This window comes from Lepisosteus platostomus, chromosome 2 (assembly GCF_059453375.1).
Source record: "Lepisosteus platostomus isolate fLepPlt1 chromosome 2, fLepPlt1.hap1, whole genome shotgun sequence".
Classification (NCBI taxonomy): Eukaryota; Metazoa; Chordata; class Actinopteri; order Semionotiformes; family Lepisosteidae; genus Lepisosteus; species Lepisosteus platostomus.
In genome coordinates this window covers 77658810-77682556 of record NC_142612.1, presented here as the reverse complement: position 1 = coordinate 77682556, position 23747 = coordinate 77658810, and the positions used below count along the sequence as shown (strand labels likewise).

The window sequence follows — 23747 nt, the reverse complement described above, 5'->3', positions numbered from 1 at the left end:
CAATAACAGAACTTATCTTTTGGTCTTTGTGGACACTTAAAATCAATATTAGCAGCCTCTGGTAGCTATTTTGGGATAATAAGGGGTTCTTATGTACTGTATATAGCTAACAAGTAATAGGTTTATTCCATGATGAAAAAAAAGAAGAAAGAAAAGGCTCCATAGCCAAAACGTGTTTTCTTTCTTCATTTTTTCAGCATGGAATAAACCTATTAATTGTTCCTTTGCAGCCGACGCATGCTGACGCAGCTACCCACCTGAACTACTATAACATATAAAATAATGTATAACATAGCTACTGTAATTTTACCTGTGACATAGACATTCTGTATACTGTAAATGAAAAACAACTGTGGGACACCGTTTAAGTCATAAACATTAGACATACATGTTAAGTTACTAAGGTAACATGTCAGCATACTAAGCTAACCAATCAGGACAGTCAAGTACATTATGTGAGCAGTGATGCAGTGTGGCTCTACCAGATGCTTATGGATTGCCATTTGTATCATTAACGTCTCAGAATAAATGTGTCAAAATGTGATATATGTGTAAAGTTATTAGGGTTAATTGTCACCTTAACTAGTCAGAACCCAGATGCAGATACAGTACATGTATGTTTGTCATGACAGGGCTGTACATAAGCGCTGAGTCACTCTGCCTCAGCAATAAGTTTAATTGTCCAGTAATGAATTTCTGTATTGGAATTATAAGCTTTGGACCAGTAAAGATATTTGGATCATTTATGTCATTTTCTTTCTTGACCATGTACAGTAACCTTAATTTTCGATGTCTAATGTCAAAAATGTTCCGTGACCTTCATGACTCCAAAGGCGTTCCGCCATAAAGTTAGTTGTCCAGCTGAAAAAAACAAACCCGATAATAATCATGAAACAGAATGCCGTGAAGAAATGAAATTTGTGTACGTACATAAAAACGGCATTGATAAACACACTCCCACGGACAGCGGAAGGACGGATCGTCCCTACAGTCCATATCAAAAAGCTGGTGAGGATGGCGGCAGAGCACACACGGTAGGTCACGAATATCACGAACAAACAAAAAACCAAGATGTCCACTAGAGGCCGTTTAGTCCCTTCCTCGGGTCTGAAAATCATCAGCAGCCGCAAAGCCAGCGTCGCGGTGTGATCAGTCCTCAGGAACCATGAGCCACGGCACGTGCTGGGGGGTTTCCATTACTGCTGATGACGTGGGTCACCTACCGAACAGGTTCTCTAATAAGGAACAAGTAATAGGTTTATTCCATGCTGAAAAAAAGAAGAAAGAGAACACAACGTTTCGGCCGTGGAGCCTTCTTCAGGTGTGAGAGAGACAGGGCCCTAATATGGTTCTCTAATATGCGTCTATGTACAGTATGCCTATGATAAAATATCAGTACAAACAGTATTCAATCATAGAGTCCGTTTAACAGGCGTTAAAATGTAGGCACATATTTCTCAACGTCATTTATATATTTTTAGACCTCCATGTTTAATCCATGTACAGTATGTTTGTGTAAAATGCTGAGTTTTCTCGTTTCATTATTTAACTCAACATCTTGATTATCTGATTATAACCTCTGACACCGGTAAAACTGATCTGGCATAAACTCAATACTCTGTTATATTCACGCATTATATATATATGTCACGCATTTCAAGGCAAACTTAGACTTGATTTGAAGTCTTCATAAACTGTTTAATCTACATAGTTTGCAAATATTTACAAAATCATAAACAATACATTTTAATATCTTATTTTTTAGCACAAAAAGAGATTTGAATGCAAAGCCTAAATAAAACTAGAAAATAGATCTCATTGATGAAAAAGTTTAAGGGTGTACAGTACATCTAACATTCGACGTAGAGTAATGGAAAAGAAAACTATTAATAATATGGTAAGACATGTTACCCAACGTTAGTAAGGTTGAAAGTGTTCAATAAACGTAGAAGAGGCACAGTTACAATTAAAGTTCAGTTTATTATTCACTATTTAATGTACTTGACAAACGATTGAATAACCTTTAATTTTCTGATATATTTTGTTAGCCTGTATATATTTATTTACATTTAGGTCCGTTTTAAAAGAGGAGACTAAACCAGGAGCGATTTGTTTTGTCGACTAAGAATAAGTCCTGTATTCTGTTGTTATTTTACATTATTTTACGCGTGTATGAATTGTCTGTGTAGTGCGTTAACTTCATGAAACACGATGGTTGGAGGTAGCAGCCGGTATTTGTTAGGGTCGAAATTTATCTTTTAGGTTCGAAAGTTTTCCGTTGTGGAAATTAACTTTGGCTACGCAGAGTATCTCGTTAATATCACCGCCGACCCTCAGTTGGGGACTGATTTTCCTCACCCTTGTTAAACCTTTCATTTTTGCATCGACTGTAAGTGAACAGTATTAAAACGCAGTTGACAAAGACTAGGAGAACGAAATACGAGTGTGCCGTGTTATTACAGTACGCCTTGGGCTGTCAGGTTGTGAACAGCTTGTCTCTTACAGACCAAGCACTACTAGTACTTAGGCAGTCACTAAATTTCTACCTCCACGGGACATACTGTATAATAATTATCTGTGTCTGCGTGTCTAAAGGAGCTGCGCTATTTACTTTAGCAAAATCCATTCCTAAGATATTTAGGATTGTTTGGCAAAGCTCTCCTTGTGCGACCACTGAGGTAGACTGAGCTCCGCTGTCAAGATCAGCTTTAAACGCCTGCTTAATGGGAGAGAAGAGATTCTAGACTCCAAAGGAACTTCGTTCTTATCTGCCAAGATACATATTATTTTTGCTCAAAAATAAGCCCAGCATATTCGCGATACTCTAAGTGTTCTGTAGCCGATGATGTTGAGGTGCCGCTAACAGGTAGGAGATAGCCTGGTCTATTGGAATAAAGCAAATCGATGCATTTTATTCTGGAAGCAAAGCACTGTGCCTTTTTCGTTGTTGATTTTCAGGCTAAATGCAGCGTTGCTCAAGAAGGCTTTTCTTTTTATGGATTTGACGACTGTTTGATTGGTTGGTGATGCCCATTTACATCATCGACCGAAAATTTCCAGAGACACCTGGTAAGTCTGTCCGGAAAAGCGGTACTACAGAAACCACCGCGAGAAGCTATAGATTGTGTATGCACTGTGTTTAGTTTGACTGGTTATGCTGCTTTCTTCATTCAAATACTTTGTAAGTCCACAGATATTTAATCAGTGTTAAATTAATCTGCCCGTTGTGAGATCATTTCATTTGCTAATTCATGCACTTAAAAATATTCACATTGATTTTTGTTCTTAAATTACAGTTCACGCGAAAGGTACTGTACATGTGCGCTCAAATGCTACTGTAGATACAGCATGGCTGTTCAGTCTTCTAAGGTGTTTGAATTAGATACTAAACCTAATTAATATTTAACGTGTGAATTTAAAAATATAAGTGGTTTTAGAAATGATAAAATCAAAAACACAGAAATGATCAAATCAAAGACGTCTGAGCATGTGAAAAACGAATTTCATTATTTTATTTTTATAGAATTGTACATGATACAAGGTATAATAGTGACGTAGAATGTGACTACAAGAAATATGTACAAAATCATAATCGAACGTGGTTGTACAGTTTTAAACTTTGAAAGTATCATAAAATAAAATACTATCAAAATAGTCAGTGCGGTTTAAAACGTCTTCAGCGTAAATGTAAAATGCTTTTAGCCTGTCAGTCTTCCAAAAGTTCACATTTAAATCATAACGTATCAAGCGTACTTTTTAAGGCTGTAGTTGAAATTAGGTTCTTGTTTGTTAAAGATGAACTATAAGTGTTACAAGGTGTCAAGTCTGATTTTTTGTAATGTCATTTAATTAAGAGTGCCCGAGGTGTATGTAATTCATAGGAGAATTGTCTCGTCTGTAATTCAAGCGAGACATAAAGTAACCCCCTATTTTAATAGTAATGTAAGGTTTTCATATATTTTTTTTAAATGCAGGGAAGTGTCAGCCTAGCTTATTTTGTGATTTGACGATGAACGTAGTAATTGTGTTCAGTGAGGACATGACGTCCATGCATGTGGCAACAGCGTGGCGTGAGCTGGTTTTCAGCATTGATGTTGAGGGATTAAGTCTAAGAACATAATGCATTCAACTGGAATGCAAACCCGGCAGCTAGTGGATCATTTGAATAAGTAAACACTTTTCAATATTGTTAACAAAAATGTGAAGATGGATATTTTACGCTATCAAGTCCGCACCAGAACGACTCGATTTTGCACCATGCTTAGCAATATGAAAGTGTTCTTACAGTATGTTTTCTCGCGTTCTAGACTTGAGCAATTGTACTTTCGTGACAGCTGCTGCCATTCAATACTACAATACTATTAAGAATTGTATTTGTACTAATGGAACTAACGAGCATTTCAGACACTAAGCAAACATCAGCAACTACAAAAGAACAAGAGAAAAAAATAATTAGAATGCCTTAAAAGAATATGGAAATACATTATTTTGTTTTAACTAGTTTTAAGATCCAGCTTATTAAGGCTCAAGCCTGATTGCTGACAGTGTGTGACCTGACCTGTATATACAGTACATAGCACGTGTTAGTTTTAAATTATGCTAGCAATGCACTGCAAATGCACTTAAGCACCATGTCATTGCAATTGAATCAATACAATATTTTACCCAGTTTAACCACAATATGTTGTTCGTGCATAATACTAATACTAATACTAAGTTATTAGAATGTACTAGTTGAACAGATGTTACCATACAACATAAAAAGAGCTTCTAATAAACATTCCACTATAGGGATTCACTATATTGGAAAGTTTGTCCTGTAAGTAGAGAATAATTTATCTGAAAGCAGTCAAGGCAGGATTGTGATTAATGGTCATGATAAAATCCACTTACAGCAGGCCCATATAAAACTTGAATTTTGTGCATTCTACATTTTACTATATCCAACAATCCAGCAAAGAAACAGATTGTTTTTATTTATGCTGTTTTCATAGTAATATCCCAGGGTTGATACACAGTGATTGACACATACAGTATATTTGGTAAGATGTGATTGCATGTCTCCTGCAAAAGCTTTCATTATTGCTCATAAAACTCAGGTAACATATAATGTAATTAGAGTTACAGCCTGTAGAATCTTTACAGTCCTTCCTCACTGTGTGTGACCATGGACTGTGGTATTTCCCTTTACTTAATGACTTTCTATTACAAGCTAAAAGTTTACAGGTTGAGACTGAAGTATTACAGCTGCTCCCATTAACAGAAGGCAGACATAGAAGACCAAAAAGCCTGGAAATATTTATGATATTTGAAAATAATCTGTGAAATAAGGTTTTAACGTGTTACAATAACACTAATTTTACTATTATGATCATTGTATGTTTTAGAAAAGAAACACTGCACTAGTTGATGTAGTGCATAGAAAATTACAAAGTGCTTTGTAGTTTTGGCTGCGGCAAATAACTGAGGAGTTATTTCACAGGTCTGAGTCACTCATGTTTTTCTTCGGAGGATTTTCTAGACTTTGTCCTATGGTCTGTCCTTTTCTCCTTCACAACACTTCACTGCCTTTCTCTCTGCAACGTCAGAACATTTCACTGTGAGGAAAGATCAAGGATCACTTGGCTTTGGAAATACACTTAATTCACAAGTTAAGAACCTTGCTTTGGGTGAAAGTTATTCTAACGTGCTGGTTAAGAAGGTAATTAGGCAACTTTAATTATATCTCAAAACTGTTGATCCACAGTTTTTTTCTTTGCTATGGAAAGTGTCTCATGAAGGGTTGGTTCGCACTGACATTCTTTTGTCTTCTGTGGATCTGGTGGGGTTAGGTGCATTGTTTCAGGCCACATCAGAAAGGCAGATGGATACAGCAGACAATAACGCTTCAAAATCGAAAAAGAAGTTAAGATGGACTTCACTGGAGATCGGACTCACGACTGTGGTGTCTCTTCTTTTGATTGTGGTGATTGCTCTGATCATTTTAGTTTCAACACAAGGCGGTGGTAAGTAAATCTAATTCACCTTTTACATACTGTAGGTACCCATCCCAGGATCACCAAGTGCACGGAGATTTTAATTTTGTTGTCGTCTGCTCAAACCCAAGTCTTCAAAGCTAAGTCATTAACATTGGTAGACCTGGCTCTTTCCAGCTTGTCTTTTTAGAACCTGTCAGCCTGAGGGAAAAAAAACCTCAAAGAGACTAGCATGCATGTATGTAATTCTTTTGTCTAAAAATATTGATCTTATGTATATGAGCATTAGTAATACACTGAGTCTGTACATGAAAATAAAATTGAATGCTTTGTTAAGGAATCTCAGGAAGATTAATTTTGTGACCGATGTACACGTGCTGTTGAGTTGAATGGAGATGTTCAGCAGGTATGTGATGCTCATCTGACTGTTGATGCCAGTCCCTCAGCCTGGACATCTGGAACAGATGGTAAACAGAGCCCTAGCTCTGCCACAGTTATGAAGACTGCATTTGTAATTATAATACACAATAAATGTTTAAACATCTTTTTGAGGCAGAATGCAAATGCACACCATTCTCTACATGAATTTCTGTGCTCAAAAGCAAAAAGAAAAGGAGTTACTGAAACGAGCCGAGGAAAACAGAACTTAACTGGAATTTAGATTTTTTTTTGTAAAATGACAGTCAGTTCCTTTGATATCATATTTCTTTTCATGGTGTGTGTCATGATTTTAATAATGAATGTGTTTCTGTATACATTTTAAAATGAGGGTGCACAATGCATAACATTACAGCATAATTTGCGTGTAATCATAAATCAGATGCTAATATTGCATGCTGTCCTGCAATTTCTGTAGATGTCACTTCAACATCTTGGATGCTCTTTAACATGTGTGTCTGTTCATTGCAGATGGGATTTGCAAGTCTGCAGACTGTACAAAGTCAGGTAGGCCTTGTCGAGTGCATTCAATTGCTTTTGCATTTCTTATCCTGTTGTGCTAGTTCTGAAAATTATCTGTCTTTGCTGTTTGCTGTGTTGCAGCTGCCCGGCTAATTGAGAATATGGACACCAGTGCTAATCCTTGCCAAAATTTTTACCAGTATGCCTGTGGAGGCTGGTTAAAGAAGAACATTATTCCTGAAACCAGCTCCCGTTACAGCACATTTGATATCCTGAGAGATGAATTAGAAGTTGTCCTTAAAGGTAGGTAACATATTGACCTAGCTTCTCTTTATTTCCCCTTTTCACAATTAATTAAGCATTGTGTGCAGAGTGTGATTTAGCTGTAACACAGAGTTAATGGAAAAAAAGTCTGGACTTCACCACTGGAGCAAACGCAATCACAAAAATAGAACCACGTTGACACTAACAGTAAATGAAGCTAGTATTACATCAATAACTAGAAAGGGTCAACTGTCATGACCCCTGCCTGAATCTAGTCCATGCACCCAGAGGCATGCTGGAAGTTGGCTGCCTAAGTGTTCCAAATGACTGGCTCGTTAGAAACGGATTCCTCATTAGAGACGAGGCATATGGATTACAAGATGCAAGGGTCTGATTGCAGCACTCAGGACATGTCAAAAGAAGCATGGTTCTACTGCTTCAGTTTTAATAGGACAGCAGTTTAAACCTTAAACATTTCTGAGTGTTCTGCAAGTAGGGTTTAATCTTGTACTAATATTGCTTGGTGCACCAAGACAGCCAAATGTGGAACTCAGCTGTGGTGTGCAACAGTGTGAAATTTCCTTAAACAGAACAGAAAACTCTGGCTTATGGCATATTAAAAGAAAAAGGCTGTCATGCATTGCCACCTTATTATCTGTTATCAGAGCTGAGTCAGCTTTCTTTCAGACTTAGCATTTAACACTTTGTGTAGTTTTAGGCTGAATTCCTCTAGGCTGGACTAGACTGGACTGGACTTTAAGCTAGACTGGACTTTAAGAGTTATTTGTTGATCAAGCTGGACAAAATCCATTGAAATTGAAAATCTCACACTAGGGTGGTATGAGGTTTGTATTTGTAAGAGCTGAAACTGATAAAAAGCCAAACATGTTGCAATAAAAATAAAAAGTTTAAAAATATCATCAAATCTTTATCATTATATCAGTGCAGGATGTAACGGTTGAAATGAAATACACATGCTGTACTTTTTATATTGACCAATATTTGTTGTAGGTTGTTAAAGGTTATTTTATATAAAGGTTACTTTATAAGTCATTTGTAAAGGTTAACATACAGTACGCTTCAAAGAATCAACTCCCCGATATGTGCACTGCTCTGATTGAACAGTGAGGGGTAAAGCATAATTCATTCAGAAAGACAGCCAACCACAATTTCTTCCTCCGTGTAATGTGAAACAGACGCCTGTAATTTACGAATTTGGTGGGACTGCCAGTTCATTGTGAATAATATATTTATATACTTTTACAACAAAAATACAACTGTCAGGTCGAATTTGTGACCCGGAATGCTGAGCCTTCCAGGAGGCTCGGCATGGGAACTCCAGTTGCCCGGGTTGTTTATTAACTCTGCAACCCTACCTGTGCCAGAATTCCAAAAAAGCACATTGGCAATATCAGCTCATCATTCTTCGATATACCAGGATTTGACAGCTGCTCGACAATTTGGAAGTAAATCACTTGTTTAGCAGCAATTAGGGAAGCATTCTGTACTGTGTCAGAATTAATTCCTCTGCATAGTGGTTATGAAAAAAATACTATGCCTTTTTAGCTCTGATTTGTTTGTGTAACTGGCAGCCGAATGTCCCATGTGATGGAGCTGATGTGGTGCTGTGTAGGTTTAATTTTTAATGGGGCATCATTAATTGATGATTCTTGGAAAGGTCTTTCTTGAGGAGAATCGGACCCATGCTGTGTCTCTTCCTAGGAGTGATCAGCTCTCGGTATCACTCATGCCTTGCCTGTTTGGGTAACCAGCTGCATCCCCACATGCCTGCTTTCTGGCTTCAGCATTGCCTGGGGCTGTGTGAATTTCAAGACCCGAAGTGATTACAGGGTCTACTGTCAATGTAGTGCTGTAGACAAGACACCAAACTGGTGAACAGCTCAGCCCTGAGTTTCGTATTCTCCATTGTTTTCATTATCTCCTATAAACACGCCATGTTTTTGATTCAACCAGTATCCAGTCATGTTTTTTTTTTAAATCTGCACTACTGCACTCAGGTGTACAAAATGTAACAAATATTTTTTATTTTTTAAAACATACGCAGGTTGGATCACGACACAGAGTAGTTCCCCTAGTCTAGAGCTTGGGAATATGGCTTTAAGAAAGTTCCAGCGTCGGTTTCAGAACAAAATACATGACATTTTGTGGAGGAGCTTATGCATTTCTTATTTTTTTAGCATTTTGAATTTTTCGTGTCTGAGCTTGAACTCGAAAGAGAACTCGTGAGAAAGATGCTAACGAAAGATCACCTTCAACAATCAGCATGTTCTGTGTAACCAAACAAGCTGACTGCCGACTCTGGAGGCTTTCGGGGCGTAGAGTTTCTCAAGAAATGTCATTAGTCCAATTTTCTGTGCACATCTGTCTAATTCTCTGTGCAGGCCATATAACATTAATTGATTCAGGAGAGATCAACGTGTGAGGACTGATCAGCCCCTTAAATGTAATTTCTGTTAAACACACATTAGCTACAGAGCCCTTTACAGCTAAACACTGTAGAATATAAACATGGAATTGTTTTCACCTCAAGCCTTTGGGCTTTCTCTGGAAGAGCCAACTGTTAATGTTGGCTATTGAATATAAAACGTCTTCAATGTGTGTTGTTCAGAATGCACAGTTTAAGCATTAGCATGATTCTGCAGGAATTTATCTAAAATAGATTGCTCTGAGCACTGTAGGAAAAGTGGGATGATAATGCAAAAAACAGCAATCAATTTGTTTAGCTTTATGTCCCAGCAGGAGATCAGCAACGCAGGTCAGTGGTAAAAGGTGTGGTACCAGGTTCAAGTGCTCTTACTGCTCTCATTGAAATGGTGAAAATAGAGCTGTTTCAGATGTAAACTATGAGGTTGCCAACATAGTGATTTTAATGTCTAGCCAATCATTCTGTTTCATGATAGACGCTGGATAGAATGAAGAATACTCCTTGGCTGGTCTTGCCCACTCCCTCTCAAGCCATCAGAAAGCCTCATTTGAGATTGCTTTAGTTCCATTTCATGCAGTCTACCTCAAAAGGGAATTTCAATTACCGGTTTTGTTGCAGCACAGCAATGTGATGAAATGCAGGCTATAGTCTGAATCCCAATCAATATTATATTAGTGGAAATTATTTTACATCTCAGGATAGATTGGTATATATTGTTTTGTGTGTGTGTCAAAAATAGGTTAAAGTAAGCTGAACTATTTGGTCGACGATGTGCACCAAACAGGGTATTTGGAACTATGGCATAGCCAGGAATTTATATCTGGGTTAGCAGAGTGGTGTCAGGGTCACCTATGGAGGTGACATTTTTAAAATAAATTATTTGCCTTCTAAAATAGAAGATGCAAATTGTTGTTAAATGTCAGACAATATGGAATTTTAGGGAACTCCTAAAATGGGGCGGCAGCTGGGATGGGAAAGCCATTTTTAGGGTTGGCAACTGCTACCCTGTGCTCTCCTGTGGCTACACCTCTTGTCTGGAGAGCAGGTTTTAGTTAAGATTAATGCATTAGAGGTCAGGCATTGGAATAAAAACATTAGAAGGTTAGGTTTTAGTGGAGGGCAGACAGCAGTGATAAAATGTGGTCTTTTTCCCTCTACATATAAGAAAGCACACAATTAAACATGCTAAAGAACAGAATCTAGTGCAGTGCTGGAAAAAACTCTAATCCTACCACGCAGTATAATGCCAGAGAAGTTCATGCAGGTCTGACAGTTTGACGTCTGTAATCCAATCAAGCAAATTTGATCGGTGCCCTTTCACAGAATGTTCCCCAAAAACATTTCCATTACAACACAATAAAAAATACATTGGAGCATAACTAGTGGACCCAAAATATTTGCAGTCAGGTCCCACTGTACACAGGTCACAGATAGTGAAACACTTTTTGGAACCATTGCTACTGCTATGAGAATAGTTTTCATTTGCTGATTTCTGATGAGATAATAGTTTTGGGATTACAGGAACAGAGCTGAGCGTGCAGTTTTTACAGATGCATCCTTCTCTACATACCACTTCCAGATACTCTGGAAAATGTTTGTGCTTAGAAGACTTTGTAATAAAGTTAAACTTTTATTCCATTGTACATACGGTATGGTCAGATTTAAAAGGTTTTCATCGTTAGATCTTAAAATCATGGAAAAGAGAATTTGAGCTTTGGAGTTTAAATGTAGATGCTTGATAGATCCTGCACACAATAGATTTTGAAGTAGAAGTGTGGAAAATAGTAATTCAGTAAAATGCAGTATTACGTTTTTGACTAAACATGCAGTAACACCACAGAATGTGACTAAGACACTCATTTGCTCACCATGATGTTGTTGAACTTGACATCCTGGTTCCTTTCCTCAGAATAATTCATTTCTAACCACCAAACAGGCTAGGAGAGCTGCATGGCACCCTCTTGTTGGTAACCTTCCTTACATTCCTATATCTTAATAATGTCAAGGAATGTCTGATGATTCCTCCTATTTTAGCAACTAGTGATGCACTGTAATAGATTCGGAAGGAGAATGATTAGCAAGAAGGAAAAACAGCAATATATTAAAATGTGATATTTTATTTTTTTCCCAGATGTTCTTGAAAGGCCTGACCAAGGAGACATCAGTGCACTGACCAAAGCAAAGACACTGTACAAATCATGCACAAATGAAAGTGAGTTATTTTTTAGATGCAAAATTCAGATGGCTGATTATTCACTCCAGGCCCGCTTTCTTGAAAAGATTAGGTTTATGTAATCATGGAAAGAAATGTTTACATGTGAATGATCAAGGATTTACTTTCTCACAGCACAAATTGAAAGCAGAGGTGGCGCTCCCCTGATAAGCATCTTGCCTGATATTTTTGAGTGGCCTGTAGCGACTGACAACTGGGAAAATGAGTATGGTAAGCCATTGTGTATGCAGTATGATCAGGGCGTCTTATGTGTGAGAAAACATTCAGCAACCCGACTGCTACTGATGGAGATCTTGTTCTTTTTCTTAGGTAAAACATGGACAGCTGAAGATGCAGTTGCCAAACTAAATGAAAAATATGGAAAGCGAGTTCTTGTCAATTTCTTTGTTGGAACAGACGATAAAGATTCTAATGTCCACATTATTCATGTATGTAACAGAAATATGTGTCACACAAAAAAAGTAATAAACATGCCAAGAAATGTTTATTCTAAAGGTCTTTTTTAAACTAATTTTCTTTTTAATTTAAACAACCTTTCAAAAATGGCTATTTCTGCCTCTCTGTCTTCAAGTATTTTAATGTTGTTTTTTGTGTGCTGTTTGGCACATTTTGGGGGTCTAAACAACTTTGAGGATGACTTCTCTTACAAAACATCAGTATGTGTATTCTGTACTTTGCTAATAAGGAACAGCTTATCGAATGTTACAATACTGTAGCACATGTTACTAGATGACAGTCTCATGAAATATTTATCAAACTCAGAGAGCTAAATTAGAGGAAAATTTTCTTCTGTATCCCGGTATGTAAATACTGCTGTGGTATTAATTATTACTTTTTTTGCCTGATAGTTTGATCAACCTGGGCTTGGTTTGTCTTCACGAGACTACTATGAATGTACGGGTCCCTATAAAGAGGTAGGAGTGCCATTTTCATACTGGCGTAAACAACAGAGAAAGTGTCTTTCCTCATTGTACATTAGAAATCATTTAACTTGGAAACAAAATACATCATTCTCAAACTGACCTTGCTCGGTGAAGCTTATCCTTATACTTTTCCTATAAGGTAATGTTATTTTTGTTAAGGGAAATTTTAATTTATTTTTTTCATTTTGGTCAAAGTTGGGTTTAGGGGTCAAGTGTAGCTCTAATGTATAAGAGATAAGATCACTTTATTGGCCATATACAATTTCTTGCATTAGGAATTTGTCTTTTCGCATACCCCAGCTTGCTTCATGTCAGTTCTGAGAGTGAGAGTTATAATTATAATTAAAGAACCTTTTCATGTTTTAACATAAAACTTTAATCTTTTACAAATTAGACTGATACTCAGTTTTATATGTGTCCACGATCATATTTAAACAGAAGCAGAAACAGTGGTTTCTCAGGTCACGTGTTCACAGCAGATTAAGAAGAATGGTCTTTCATGCTCTCTGACTTTTGGTGTTGCAGTGTTTCTTTGTCAGGATTGTGCTGGGGCTGGCAGTGTGTAGGCAGGCTTAAGCAGGCAGGAATCCTGTCTTTAATGCCAGATTTGTGGTGTGAACACCACAGTCAGCAGTGTTCAGAGCTACATGGGTGGTTTGTTTAGTTTTGTCAGTTTGTTTGGGAAGAAATATGATAGACACTGAAACGTCTTCCTCGTATAGCTTAGCTACCTGTACAGTGTGTACAGCTTTGAACGAAATAATACCACTTGGTTTTTCAATTACTTTTCCACCTCAGAAATGTCTTACAGTGCATGTATGGAGCATTTTGTGTTACTGTGTCTGTGTTACTTTTAGGCTTTTAAAGGATCAGAAAGTCCTGCTCAGTTCTACAATATGTGCATACATCCATACTGTAGCTGTTATAGTTTCATCTCAAGATGTGCATTTGGCTCAGTGATCTTGCTTTAAGCATAATGTTGGTTTTGTCTTTCATTTAAAGAAGGAAAAGCTCTTATCTGTCAGTGCAAAATCAAAAGATACACATCAGGCTCCCTACTCCATTTTTCCCTGCAGCAAAGACACTGAAAGAATAGTACTGTAGATGTGCCATGTCTTCTCTATAGACCACAACTCAAAGTGCACAATTTTACTTGTGACCTTATTGTTTTCATGTTTTTCACCTCACTTACAATGGGATTAAAAAGTTAGAGCATTGTCAACATTGGGCACTGCCAATAAAAAGTCATTTGAAACATAAATAAGAAATACTGTTTTTCCCTTCAGATTTTAATGTAGGCCGAAATCAGCAATTTAAATTAGTTGCATCCTCTCTAAAGTCAACCAGACCCTGGCCTGTGGGCATTTGAATCATAATTCTTATAACTTTTGATCATGTTATTGTTTTTCCTTTTAATGTGTAATATATTCCTCTTATGAAGCTGTAACACAACACAAAACAAGATTAATGGCTCTGCTGTGGCATCCTTACTGAAAACAGATGTACCGTTGGGTCACTCTGCTTTCTGCTTACTGTCAACCTGTGGAGAAGAATACATTGTTGGAAATAATATTTAACTCTGTAAAAACATGAGTACATTGAAATGGGAGCTGTCAAACTCAATGAACTTTTAGTACAAAATTGGCAAAAGGATGTCATCCAGTCATTGAATGAAGCCAAGGTATCAGTTAGCAGTTATGCAGCTAATTAAATAATTAGACTGATTATGTAACTAAGAGCTTAGATGGAACAAAAGGCAGATGACACCAGGCCCACCAGGAAATTAGTTTGAGATCCTTGCTTTAGACCATAAATATTTTCTTGAGCTTGTTCTGTAAAAATATTGAGGAATTAAAAAATCTTAAACTACTCTTCTTTAGTCTTTCTTTGTTAAGGATATTGCGTTATGTCGTCTACGCCAAACTTTGTTTGACACGCTGTATAAAAGGACTAACTTAATAACCGTTCGGAGAGACTGGCCAGTGCAGGCTGCTCTCCCGTGTGCATGCGAAATAAATGACTCTTCTTTCACATACAGCAGGACTCTGTTATTTATATGACACAACAATATAAAGCATCTCATATAAATCATAATAAGTAAGAACAAATCACAAATATAGAAAACCAAATACAAGCAAAGCTTATATGTTTTTTTTCTGGTATCTGCTACTGTATATCTCTGAATTTAAGAAACAGAAGTTTGTTCACATCACATAATAAAACTGTAAACAAAAATTAGATGGTCAACATACAAAGTTGGAGGTCTTTCAGATCTTTCTGTATAAATACAGTAAACAAAACACAATGTGAAGATATATAATATAGTTTATGTATAAATACAGTAAGTTATATTTAATATTTAACAACTACTGTTTCTCTGAGGTCTATGACTCATGAGCATGAGTGGATACATAAAATGAATAATCACAGAATGCACATATTTTTGTCTTTTAAGAAAAAAAATCAAACAGTTTAAATTTTACTTTTGGCGTACTAGATAGTGTTGTGCTTTTCTATAATTTGTGAAATTATTATAAATTGCATTTTATTTCAATAAATTACTAATTAAATGTAATTGAAATCCTCATTTTCAATGATCTTATCATCTTAATAATGATGATAATCTTAATAATAAACCTCTAAAAAATCTTTGTTTTATTTGACCTTAACTCTCACATTTTTTGCTTTCAGGTTCAGTTATTGAGTACTAAATAATGCTTTTTATGATGTGTGAGATGTGCAAAATATTTTGAGATGTTGTCAAAACACTAGATGTATCAACCAGTACACCCTCAGTATTACTTGGACACCGTAAAAAGTAACTTACTGACAGTGTTTCTGAGCAATCTCCAAAGCTGTTGCTGTGTTTTGTTTCGTTCTAGGCATGTGTCGCTTACATGAAGTTCATGACGGCAGTGGCGAAACTGATCAGAGAGGACAGAAACATGACTGTGGATGAGGCCAACATCACCGCTCAGATGCAAAGAGTGATGGCTCTGGAGAAAGAAATTGCTCATGTAAAACAACTTATTGTTTCATACTTAAGGTTAGCTGTATGAATATGTCAAGGCTCAGACTTTCTGAACTTCATGTAATATTTTTTTCCACAATTTGGAATCCAAAAAAATAAGGTAATTCTAGTGCTGTCTGCCAGGCTTTTATTGGTTTAGTTCTAAAGGTTTTTCAATTGAATATCCTCCAATGATTGTTTCCAGAGTTCAGAAGAATGCATTTTATTCCTTGCTGTTAATTATATCTCTCATGGATTTACCTATGTCATGGGAATGCTTCTTCAAAATATATACAACCCTCAAGTAAGCTTTATAAAGGTTGATTGAGTTATTGATTAACTTCTTATTGAAAGAAGCCAAGGTATCAGTTGATAGCCATGCAGTTAATTAATCATAGGTCTTATCCGTTGAATCCATTTTTGCACTTTTTAATCAGCCAAGTCAAGGTTCCCTGGAATGTGTGAAGCAAGTGCTCATTCTATACAGAGACATAATACAGGAGACTGTGCTGGCAAAGCATGAAGATCACACTGTAACACAGAGAACGCTTGTATCATGTTAATACAATGTGAGAAGTTAGACTGGATCTTTCGCAACCCTTGAACTGTTCATTATTACATAGGTGATCTTTCTCCTCTCGTATGCTTGATAATTTGCTTTTTTTTTCTTAACGTCTTGCACTTTTTGTCACAGGCAACAGATAAGCCAGAGGACCGTAATGATCCTGTTCTGCTCTATAACAAAATGGAACTGGGAGAAATGAGGAAAAACTTCTCCTTAGAAATTGATTCAAAAGTAAGAGTCCTTAAATTTTGGGGGTGCCTATCAGTTTTGATAAGAATAAGAACAGTGACATTGTACAACCCACCAGCAGGCCAGTAAGTAATTTATTAAAGCATATCACCATTTTTAATTTTGCTTACGCAGGTAAATCCTTTAGAATACATAATGCTTCTTGGCAACGCAATCAGTACATAATATCAAAATACACACAACACGACCAACAGGACATCGAATATTTTGTTCCATACAGGAATTTAACTGGACCCGTTTTGCTAACAATATCATGGGAGCTGTGAATATTACTGTCACAGAGCAGGAGGCTGTTGTTCTGTATGCACCTAATTACCTGAGGAAACTGAATCCTATCATTTCTAACTACACCGCCAGGTAAGTAGCAGACTTCTCTTCACCACATCACTGTACTAGCCAGATGAGGCAAAGGGGTTAAAACCAATTTTTTCTTTCCCATTCAGAGACATTCAAAATTACATTGTGTGGCGCTACATCATGGATCTGGTGAACAGTCTGAGCAGATCCTACAAAGACACAAGGAAAGCCTTCCGCAAGGTAAGTCTACGATGCAGGGCCATGCTCCGATATTTAATGTAATGTGTGCAGAATTGCCTTATCTGGTGCTTGTATAATATCGACCAAGGTATCAATGGCATTTTGCACACTTTCAAGAGAACGTTGCTTCCATTTCTTTGTGAATCTTTACTAACAGTCTTGCAGAACTGCAGGCATTGCAGTGCAAGGGACCTGAGCTCATTATCATGTTGCACATAATTGTAGCAATCCAGTCCCCGGCTACAAAGCGCTGGGCTCCATTGTAGACATCATGCTGCGGTGTGATAGACAGTACTTTTCTGTAGATATTGTCATCCATAGGCCCTTTATGGAACAACCTCGGAAACAGCTGTGTGGCGTCAGTGTGCCAACTACGTCAACAGCAACATGGAGAACGCAGTGGGGAGACTGTATGTTGAAGAAGCTTTTGCTGGGGAAAGTAAAGAGATGGTAAGCTGAGCTTCGTGCAATGCCCTCCTTCAAGGATTAGTTTGCCATCAGTCTGGTAGTACAGTTTCTCCTCCAAGGGATGACCCATGATATATTTGCATGTCATCAGATTGCAGCTTCTGACAGACTGCAAATCAGGCCACAAGTGTGACTTGTGACAGATCTGCACTACAGAGGGTAATCGCAGCTTCTGCTGGATGCCTGCCAACACAGAACAGATGGGAGGTGATTTTCCACACAGCTTTGGTCATTTGGTCTGATGACAAATTTAACATTTCTTAAGGTGCTACTACTTTCATCTTTGCTCACTTCTTCTGGAGGCGAGCTGTTTAGTTCCTTTTGTTGGGAAAAATGTTTTTTTTTTGTTTGATTACTAGAAAATAACAATTAGAGCAAATGATCTGGCCTTTCCTTTGATATGTGTGAGATGGAAATGGAAATTTACATTCACTTTGAAATGCTCGAACGTGCACACCTTTCAGAATAAAAGCTAGTCTGGCTTCAGAACATGAAGCTTTTTATAAACCCTTAAACGCATATTGACTTATCAGAAAGAAAAGGTTTTGATATATGAAGTGATAAATTAAATAGGTCTCACATGGCAACTAACACAGGTCAATGAACCCAGATAAACCTTGCTGTGGCTGTATAGTAGGAGGAAAGAGAAACAAAATCCTGTGCTAGGATTTGTGCCCAGATTGTTTAAGTGATATGACTTTTTACTACCAACATATAGAAATAAAAAATAGTATGTGTAAATACATATTACAGGCTTTATTGTGCATTCATTTGAAACAGGTGGAAGAAATGATCGCTGAGATCCGGGAGGTATTCATTAACACTTTAGATGACCTTCAGTGGATGGATGAGGAAACCAAGAGAAAAGCAGAAGAAAAGGTTTGTTTCAGCTGCACAGCATAGCGTATCGCAAGGGGCTCTGGGGTAGGTACCTGGGACGTGGTTATGAAAGGCACCCTAAAATTAAATTAAATCTGTAGAACAACCTCAGCAATCCCTAATACTTTAATAGCACCAAAGAATAACAGCATGTTTCTAAAGAACTGGACCCAAACCCATAATACTCTCATAGCTGTCTATTTTGTGTCTTACGTTAAAATACTGCCGCTTGGTTCATCTCATCAGGCAGCCGTTTCTCTGCCTTTGCTGAAAGACATAATTAAATCATTAGAAACTTCCCAAGGGCTGGAGTGTCCAGAGAGAGCCAGGGTGTACAGCAGCTTGGAGATTGTCTGAGTGTTTTTAAGACTGTTGAACTTTTCCGTCTTGGCATTATTTGTTTTCCAAAGTTCAATATTTCCAGGGGCCTGTTGCATGTCTGTGAGGGCTTCCTGTCACAAGCACTCCAGTCAAGCGTGGCGGAGCGCTAGAATTAAGTTTGTTGTGCTCCGCTGAATTATTTTGTCTCTGAAATCAGCTATGCCTGTTTTCCTGATTAGCGGTGAAGGACTGGAAGAGCTGACAAAACCACGCTTCAGGTTAATAATGATTGGCTTCTCTCTATCATTATGAAAACAGTTTTCAGAATTTTGAAAGCAGCACTTGGCAGCCTTATTTCCCCATCGGAGTCAGAGAATCACTTATACCGAGTAATAACTGTGTTTGTGACTTGTTACCTGTTGAATATTATAGGGATTGACATCAGTTCTGAAAGCAGGAGGAACTGGAGTTCAGTTACATTTACATGCAGGTCTAAACATGTATTGTATTACATCAGGAAGCAGGTTTGCTGGCATTACGGGAAAGCATAATAAAGTCATTACAGACACACTGTGTATTTTAGGACACGTTGCGTTTAGGCAGGATTCATGTTGCAAAATAAAAGAAAACACCATGATGAACAGACAATGTACAGCAAAGTCTTGCCCAGTCTGGGTTCATAGTGGGTTTGCTGAGGGGTAGGGGGCTTGAGCTCATGGCTGGTTTCTGGGGGAGGGGGAGGTAAAGAGTATGAGGTCATCCTTGGTCTTAGTTGGGGAGGGAGAGTATCAGTGAGCTCATACCTGGTCTGAGATCGAGCTGGGCAGTGCAATGCTGTCCTACTCTTTTAGGAAAACAGTATCTTGGTAGAAGTCTAGACAAGAAACACATTTATTTGTCCATGGGGCTACTGCACATCACAGAAAAAAAGAAGGGGAATGCTTAGTCATTCCCCTTACCCTTTAATTTGGGCCCTGCATTAGAGAGAGAGCCCTCTGGTCCACCTCTCCCCAGGACTGTATGTAGACGCACAAAACACATTGCCTGGACCCACAGGTCTATTTTCTCCACTTTGAGTTCTGTGTTTTTCTCTCTTCCCTTGCCAATTATCCACTGTACCTATACAGAACATACAACATCTGTTGTGCATAAAACATCTGTTGTGCATGCTTCTGTCTGTAAAACATCTGGAGAGGCATGGGGGCAAAGTGTACTATAACAAATAGAGGCTATCTGAGATTTAGATTTACAATATCTGTTTTATTTTATCGTGGATGGGAAAATATTGTAATGAAATATATTAAATGATTTTTTTTTTAATTAGGGAATGATCAATTCAAGATTCTTGTTTTAAAATTTTGATTTATACTTAAGGTAATGGAAAGTGTTTAAACAAAGTTTGGTTCACTGTAGGAATTGATTTTGATTAATAAGATGCAGAACCAGTTACTGTACATACCTGTTTAGCCCTCAAATGATTTTTCATTAAACTCGTAGACCAACAGAAAAATGTTCGTAGAAAAATAAGGAAAATTCATGATGTCATTACCTTATTAATCTTTTATCTTTGTAGGCAAGAGCTATTAGGGAAAGGATTGGATACCCAGAAAATATCAAGGACAACGCCCAGCTGGATAAAGAGTATAAAGATGTACGTTTAAATTGCATACAGCTACTGTTGTGAAATGTTTTCTTAACTACACTATAAAAATATAACAATTACACAATTAATTATGACTGTGCACAGAAAATGGAGAATTCATCTTAATGTGATGTAATTAGTGGAGTACCACAAGGATCTGTACTAGGACCACTACCCATGATCTAGATTCAGTTGTAATGAATTGCTCAGCTGATACCTACTAGGATTAGCAGATATTGTAGATCAAATTCATAACGGTTTAATGTAGATAAAATTCAATACTGCTCAAGAACTGTAGACAGGTGTAGGGTATTCAATGTGGACAAGTGTAGGGTATTTCATGCAAGCAGTGAAAACAAACACTGTAAATACAAAATGGGAAAAAAATGGGAGAAGAGGTTTCTTATGATAAAAACGTAGGTGTTTATGTTGACATATCATTTGCATAGAGTATACTAGATGATATAGTAAAGCAATAAAAAAGCACACACAATGTTAGGATATACAGAAAAAAAACATTTAATTTAAATTAAGTTTTGTTATGTCAAAATTGTAAAATGCACTAAAAAGACCCAATTTAGAATATTAATTCTTGTAAATAAGAGAAATTGATAATGATGTTGTAAATTATTATTCTGTGGTGGAAAGTCAGTTTTATCTTTGTTCTTGACTTACAGTATGAAAGCTGCATGTTGATTGCTGTTACTTCAATTTCAGACTGTAGTTTTGGAGTCATTTCTCAATATGTAACCCACTGAACATTTGAACTTGACAAACAAACTTAAAATGCTTCATGTGCAAATATATTTATTATATTTAATATATGTACAATTTACATTGTACAAACAAACGCTAAAACTCTCTGCCTAAAGGGGGAGTGAAAGCGAGAGATTAGGAATTGTTTTAAATTGCCGGGGGGGCATGAACCCACTTGCCATCAGACTAGTTGTCAGATTCTATCAACTGTATCTCCATGTCATCCACATCTCTCCACATTCACCCAGTTCACTCTCATTCCTACTTTACATAAAATAGTCTCCAGAGTGCCTTTTTTCATGTTCTTTTGCCACAGTTAAACTACAATGTGGAAGAATACTTTGGAAATATCCTCCAGAATCTGGAGTTTGGACAGAAGAAACGTCTACAGAAACTCAGGGAAAAAGTCAACAAAGAGGAGTAAGTGTCTCTGTTTGATTTGAATTCTATCTCTGCAATTTAACATGGGAGAACAGAACAAAGTGAAATAAGAAAGTAAGAGAAACAGAACCATTTTTAATACAGGTACAGAGACCTTTATTAAAGCCAAACCCCCAGAGTCAATAACTGAAAAGTTATTCAGTTTTTGTGACATAATTATCAGCCTTCCAATGGGTCTGTGGTGTGATCAGTTTCAATCAGCAAGATTTGATTACTATCTCAAGGGCAAATTCACCTTTCTGAGTCTCACAGCAGTGAATTACACTTCTCCAAAAGTGGTCCCAGGAGAATTCAACACTATCTGGGAGACCTAGGAGGTTATGTCACATAACAGACTCATCTCTTCCACCTGCATGTTTCAAATGTACAACTTGCTGTGTTTGAGTCTCCTTTGTTTCATGTAGCATGGCACACATACTGTACATTATCCGCTTTTAGTAGAAGCTGTTTGTTTTTATATGATAATAGTTTTGTCACATTGTGTTATAGTACGATTCCAGTTTCTAGCAGCAGCAATAGTTACTTTATTTTCCCTGTAAGCACGTGCCATACTACCCTCTCCCATGATCAGTGAATTGGACAATAAGTTAAACGTTTGATGTTTTGAAAAACTTGGTTCTAACCATTGTATGTTGTAAATATCCCAAACCTTAAAATCCAGTAGTATTATGATCAATGTAGACTGTGAAGATTTCAATAATGCCACTGTTTTGTAATCTAAAGGTGGATCACTGGAGCAGCTATTGTCAATGCCTTCTATTCTTCAAGCAGAAATCAAATCGGTAAGATTTTACCATAAAAATAATAAGTAATCACTTACAGTACATGTGACAAAGTGCATGGTCAACGGATTTACCAGCTTTGAATGAGTTAAGACCAAGTTGTAGGAATCACTCAATGATCACATCCTTGAAGGGAGCAGAAAGCAGACCTTTATGTACAGTATGCATACAGGAGCACGGTAAAGAATACCGTTTTAAATGTAGCTTAGATTGAATACAGCAGTATTTCCCTTTTCTATACAGTGAGAGTCACACCAATTTAGTCAAATAAGAGAAATCCAAAATAGTAGCAGATATTCCAGCAGAAAAACATCTACAAGATATTATCTTAGGTACTTTTGATTATTTGCGTACAAAGAGAGCATTTAGTTTCAAAACGGAATGTCTGTTACCTGATAAAAGAGAGTCGTGAGCAATTGCAGCTATCAGCCAGCTACTCACCACGGCTAATGATAATTATGAGAACAGGACCTGTTGTTCTTTTCTCGGAGGACAAAATTCTTAATCCTTTGGACTTTTTCAATCCCCCCTACCGACACAGTCAGTTTCTTTTAACTAAAACCATATCTGTCTATTCTCTCTTTAGAGGAAAACTCAGAAGGATCAGTATCATATTTGCCTGCTATTTACATTAGCTATGGGATTGTATCCCGCAATATTTGCTTTACAGACACTGTTAAATATTGTGCCTTAGTCCTTTAAAATCCCTTTCAATAAAAAGGGGAAGTCTGTGGTCCTCCTTTGAAAAATATTGGATAGGATTTAGAATACTGCGTGCCAGATGGTCTTTATAAAGCCAGTTTCACAACAAGAATTGCTGTGCTTATATTCCTAAGCAAGAGATGTTATGCAAAATGAAATCAGCCCTCATGCCCTTTTGAAACAAATTCTACTTTTTAAAATGAAAATGACCGCTCCATAATGCATTACAGCGTACCACAGAACGTCTGGGATGAGCTTGCATGCCCTAATGTGTCACCTGCAATGTGCCATTTTCTAATTTCAGCCCTTGATTGAAGGGGAAAGAAACTTCAACTGAGAAACGGCTCAATTGAGCAATACCGAATGATCCCACGCGTCAGCGTTTAAGCATAAAATAGATGACTAAATAGGGGTTACAGCACTGCAGCACTGAATCATTTTTATTGACCAATTATACTGGCATTGCCGCTTGTGTATTCTGGTTCGTGTTTTAATGGAGGAAACATCTGTTCTTCTTTTTCGTAGTTTTCCCCGCTGGAATTCTGCAACCCCCCTTCTTTGACAAGGGTCAATCCAAATCCCTCAATTACGGTGCTATTGGCATGGTCATTGGCCATGAAATCACCCATGGCTTTGATGACAATGGTAAGAAGC

The 23747-nt window shown here is 37.3% G+C and overlaps 1 protein-coding gene across 3 annotated transcripts in view; it reads left to right on the top strand.

The window, feature by feature from the left end:
- LOC148677296 (neprilysin-like) overlaps positions 1–23747 on the top strand; it is a 36851-nt gene that overhangs the window by 7265 nt on the left and 5839 nt on the right. Inside the window, exons 1-19 of one of the 3 annotated variants that reach the window (XM_088619986.1) lie at positions 2253–2866; positions 2959–3069; positions 5832–6005; positions 6885–6920; positions 7017–7178; positions 11717–11797; positions 11933–12028; positions 12128–12246; positions 12667–12732; positions 15624–15758; positions 16446–16547; positions 16786–16922; positions 17009–17102; positions 17424–17552; positions 18351–18449; positions 20344–20421; positions 21485–21588; positions 22333–22391; positions 23619–23738. In XM_088619986.1, the coding sequence (XP_088476112.1) occupies positions 3027–3069; positions 5832–6005; positions 6885–6920; positions 7017–7178; positions 11717–11797; positions 11933–12028; positions 12128–12246; positions 12667–12732; positions 15624–15758; positions 16446–16547; positions 16786–16922; positions 17009–17102; positions 17424–17552; positions 18351–18449; positions 20344–20421; positions 21485–21588; positions 22333–22391; positions 23619–23738 (1834 nt within the window). In that variant the 5' untranslated portion in view covers positions 2253–2866; positions 2959–3026. Of the gene's footprint in view, positions 1–2252; positions 2867–2958; positions 3070–5544; positions 5702–5831; positions 6006–6884; positions 6921–7016; positions 7179–11716; positions 11798–11932; positions 12029–12127; positions 12247–12666; positions 12733–15623; positions 15759–16445; positions 16548–16785; positions 16923–17008; positions 17103–17423; positions 17553–18350; positions 18450–20343; positions 20422–21484; positions 21589–22332; positions 22392–23618; positions 23739–23747 lie in introns of those variants that run through there. The other 2 variants (XM_088619996.1, XM_088620004.1) reach the window with 2 other exon arrangements.